Consider the following 4,297-nt stretch of genomic DNA (forward strand, 5'->3'; position numbering starts at 1 on the left):
CGACCCTCCTGCATATCCAATTCGGATTCTGAGTTCGGATGTGTTTAACTGATGAGCCGAAATTAGGGCGAAACTCGAGACTTGGATTTCCTGCTTGTTGGCTGGCATGGCTCTTGTGACATCGACGTTGTGTAGCTGTGGAAATAATTTCATATTCCGTCAAATTCTGCAGGTTATACACACACAGACACACAGACACCCACACACACACACACACACACACACACACACACATATATATATATATATATATATATATATATATATATATATATATATAAGAGAGCACGGTTTTATTGCTGTACACAAACGAAGGGAAGGAAGAGAACACAATATAAAATGAAGAATATGTACACAGAACAAGGATAAGGATCATGATAACGTTCGAGAGGAACACAACCTCCGTTAGAGACACGAGAAATCATACCTGGATGAAGAATAAGGAACAAAGATATTTTTAAGAATCTGAGAAAACGAGTTGAATTTCTTTCCTTGTCTTTGCTTCCTTTGTGACAGAGTCTACTATGTGTTGGATATTGACTGTCTGCATATAACAACATGGGTAAACGTTACAATTATAGATACGCGGTCAATCTAATTAATAAACAAATGCCTATTTACGACAACAAATTCGTCTACAGCCGATTCAAAGACGATATCGGTTTTGCTAATATCCACTCTCATCATCAGAAAATGAGTTAAATTTAAATGCACAATTATATCATTATGACAATTTGAAAGATATTAACTTGTTATAAGCAAATCAAGAGGTAATTTGAACCATTTACAAACGAGACAAATAAAACATAATCGCACTATATAAACACATACAATATATTTTTACATTAAATGGTTTTTTTAGGGAGAAGAAAAAATATTAAAACTAACACTTAAAGAATAATTAGATATTCATCATTTAGTAAACGGGCTACTTACATTAATCAACTAAAAAAGCTATTTAAAGAAGTATAGGTAAGGAGATCCAATGCTGCCCGGGATTGAACGAAAATAAACGTGTGTCCCATCTTTCTATGATTTTATTACCAAAGAAATTTGTCAAATTCCTCAATTTTAAAAAATCAAATCGCTTGATTTCCTGCATTTGTTAGGGATCTCCACTCCACAGTGTACTGCGTTGGAGTTTCCCATGCTTCCCCGAAGTGACTTAGTCTAAAATACTCTATTGTCTACATTACACTGTAGAGATTTTTTTGTTGATTTTCTAGAATAATCTTTAAATAACTGCTTCAGTTAAACTTGAAAATGTAAAAGCCAAGTATCATAGTTTAATTGTGCTCTTAACAGATTTTTTTCGGACGCGCCTGGTCTTATCAAAGAAACAACTGTTAATTTTATGTTAGTTTTGTTATACATAATCACTTGAATTAAAGTTAAACATACGTTTTGAATGCACCTCTGCTTTTTAAATTATTATACAGCTGATTTTACAGGTTGAATATTTCTGCTTCTGCGTTAAAAACAATGGCAAATGAACGTGTTTAGTCAGGGTGGATTAAAGTGTTAACTTTGGTCAACATTGGATTGATGCTGGTTTAATTTTATTTTTGATACTCATCAGAGGCATTCCGATAAAAAAAAATAACGTAAGAACACTTCCAGTATCAAGTACTTGCTTATACAGTTTTAGAAAATTAGCCCAGTCTTTTCCAAGTCGATAGAGAACAGACTCACATACAAAAAGTACATTCCTTGTATATAATATTAATAGAGTTAAGTAGTTCAATTCTTCGTGTGGGTGATCGAAAACACAATTGCGAATTACTTACGACCTCTGCCCAATCATGGCTGACAGACCAAGAACATGCTACCCTCTTGAAATAAATAAAGGAATACGTTCAAAATTCCACACACATTCCCAGGTTCGCTAACAAAAAGCAGTGCTGAAGCCCACAAGATACACTTGAAAAGGCCAGAGGTTCCATCGAACGAAACATTATGAAAATGATATTCAAAATAGGAGTAGTAGTCCGAAGCAGCCACATAATACGAATAAGTAATCCTCATCTCAAGAAGTTAGAAACGTGACTTAAGAAACAGAACATTCACAGAAGTCGGAAGGCGAATGCTTTAAAGGAAGGAATCATTAGAAAACAGGCGTTGTTTGACGGGACACATATAGAGAGACATAAGGACGTATAGCATCTGGCAGTGTCTCAAACCCAGAGAGAATGGCAGATAAGATCGCATATGTTCTTACTGGATGCGCGCCAAAACGGTTGAACGATCAGACGTCAAAACCGATGTAAATGCTGCGATAGGGTGTAGCTAACATCATTTATTCATAAATTTATTAAGTTATCCTTGTAATCATCATGTTCACTCTTTAATTATTGACTATGTGTGTCGGTAAGAGTGCCAGAGATTAAATAATGCTGTTAGTGTTCGCTTTGACGGCATGTTAACCCTTTTTGAGACAACATATAAAGGGGACTCAAATCAGAGAATGATAATGACATTTATATATTGTTTACATCCTGACGATTTCTGTGACAACTCATGGGGACTTCATATTATTATTTATATAGAACTGAGACTTTTATGCAAGAGTTCGTGTTTACACAGATGAAGGGGAGACACATTATTAATGGTTGCGGAGGGGGCATAACTTGGAAGTGGGTTATACAAAGTTCGTTTACAAGATGATAAACAGAACAGATTTACCTTTTCCTTTTGGTAGAAAGGCCGTCAGATGAACAAAACAGTTTAAAAATATTAGATGGTTCTTTATTCATACAAGCTGGATGATAATGAGGGTAAGGGAACCAAGCCTTCTCAATTACATTGTTTTATTTCCCCTCGCTCTCGCCTCCAAGATGGCGTCAGCTCCTAATGTAGCTGACTCGAGCCGTCTCTGGCTCTATCTCTCACATTGGCTCTGTCTCTAACTTAGAGACTTATCTGAATATATTGGGAATCTCCTTACGTAGTGGCGTCAGCGACCGGCTTGGCCGCATGAATTACACTCTTTGCAAAGAATTCCAATTTGAATTGTTCAATGTCTAACCTATTCGATGATCATTATTTCTAAACTCGAGGATGATAATGACATTTATAGACTGTTTATATCACCACCACGACCGCGACGATTCCTGTGGACTTCAGATTATTTATATGGGCTGAGGGAGATGCGACATGGACAGTTCTTTTTAAGATAGATAGAAGATGGTGGATACTTTACTTATGCTGGCAGAGGGCACACAAGCATTTGGGGGAGTTATAAAAATTTCGTTTATAATATCATAGACAATACACATTTGCCTTTTAGTTGTAATGACGACGATAATGGGTCAAATTTTAGATGATTCTTTATTGATACCAGATAGTTGATGATGATGACTAGGGAGTCAAGCCTTTACTACTAAATAGCCTTCTCTACTCCCTCTCTCGCCCTGAAGAAGGCCTCACCTGCCAGTGTGTCGGACGACGTTCTCTGGTTCAGTATGGCCTCTAAGTAACTGTAACTGTCTCTAATTTCGAATCCTGCTCAATATATTGAGAATCTCCTTTCTTGATTACGTCAGAGGGTTTGTTTGCCAGCTGAAATTTATTCAGGCGGATTTCACCTATGTATGTTCAAACACACTTTTGGAAAAAAAGAATGTCCAATGTGAATTGTTCAATATCTAACCTATTTTTTAATCATTATTTTTAAACACGTATTTCCCATTCTTTTAAGTGACATATTTGATATCCAGTTATTTCCAAAAGAATGAATAATCGACTGCATTCCTGAATTAAATATCAATCTCTGACATTAGTATTATTTAGTTGTTTGCGAGAACAATTACAGTCGTTCTGCATTTCTAGGATTTCAATATATATTTCGTTTTAACTTTTCTTACTGGATTCGATTTTAACCTTTTCCCAAAGATCCTTTTTAACTCATCTGGCTTGCTTTCTTACTAACTGGGTCAGTCCCTTTTCATAAAGTTGTTGAATTCTGGTGTTTAATATCTATTATAGAGACACTTTCATTCCTCTATAAATGTCTTTTTTTAACATGTATAACAGCGCCACCATTTTTTCTGCAGTCCTTTCGCTGTTGCTTTATTCTGCAAGCTCTATCAGTCTGCACAGGGTTAGCAGTAGAATACAGCGAAAACAGTATTGCATCGTATGAGCAGTATTGCATCGTATGGGCAGTATTGCATCGTGTGGGCAGTATTGCATCGTATGGGCAGTCTGTCCAAATTTAACAATCGTTAGGTCGGTTGCTCAACTCTTCTCTGTTCTCAATCGTTTGAGTGTTTTCTCTACTGGCATCAGGATTATTCTA

At 36.1% G+C, this 4,297-nt stretch overlaps 1 protein-coding gene across 1 annotated transcript in view; it reads right to left on the minus strand.

The window, feature by feature from the left end:
- Positions 1–293: 293 nt before the first annotated feature.
- The window catches only part of LOC145248684 (uncharacterized), a 104,333-nt gene continuing 100,329 nt past the window's right edge, over positions 294–4,297 (minus strand). Inside the window, exon 2 of the mRNA XM_080110342.1 lies at positions 294–427. Coding sequence (XP_079966468.1) covers positions 294–427 — 134 coding nt within the window. The remainder of the gene's footprint in view (positions 428–4,297) is intronic.

The sequence above is a fragment of the Euprymna scolopes genome, chromosome 27 (assembly GCF_053919585.1).
Source record: "Euprymna scolopes isolate OS-2025 chromosome 27, ASM5391958v1, whole genome shotgun sequence".
Lineage (NCBI taxonomy): Eukaryota > Metazoa > Mollusca > Cephalopoda > Sepiida > Sepiolidae > Euprymna > Euprymna scolopes.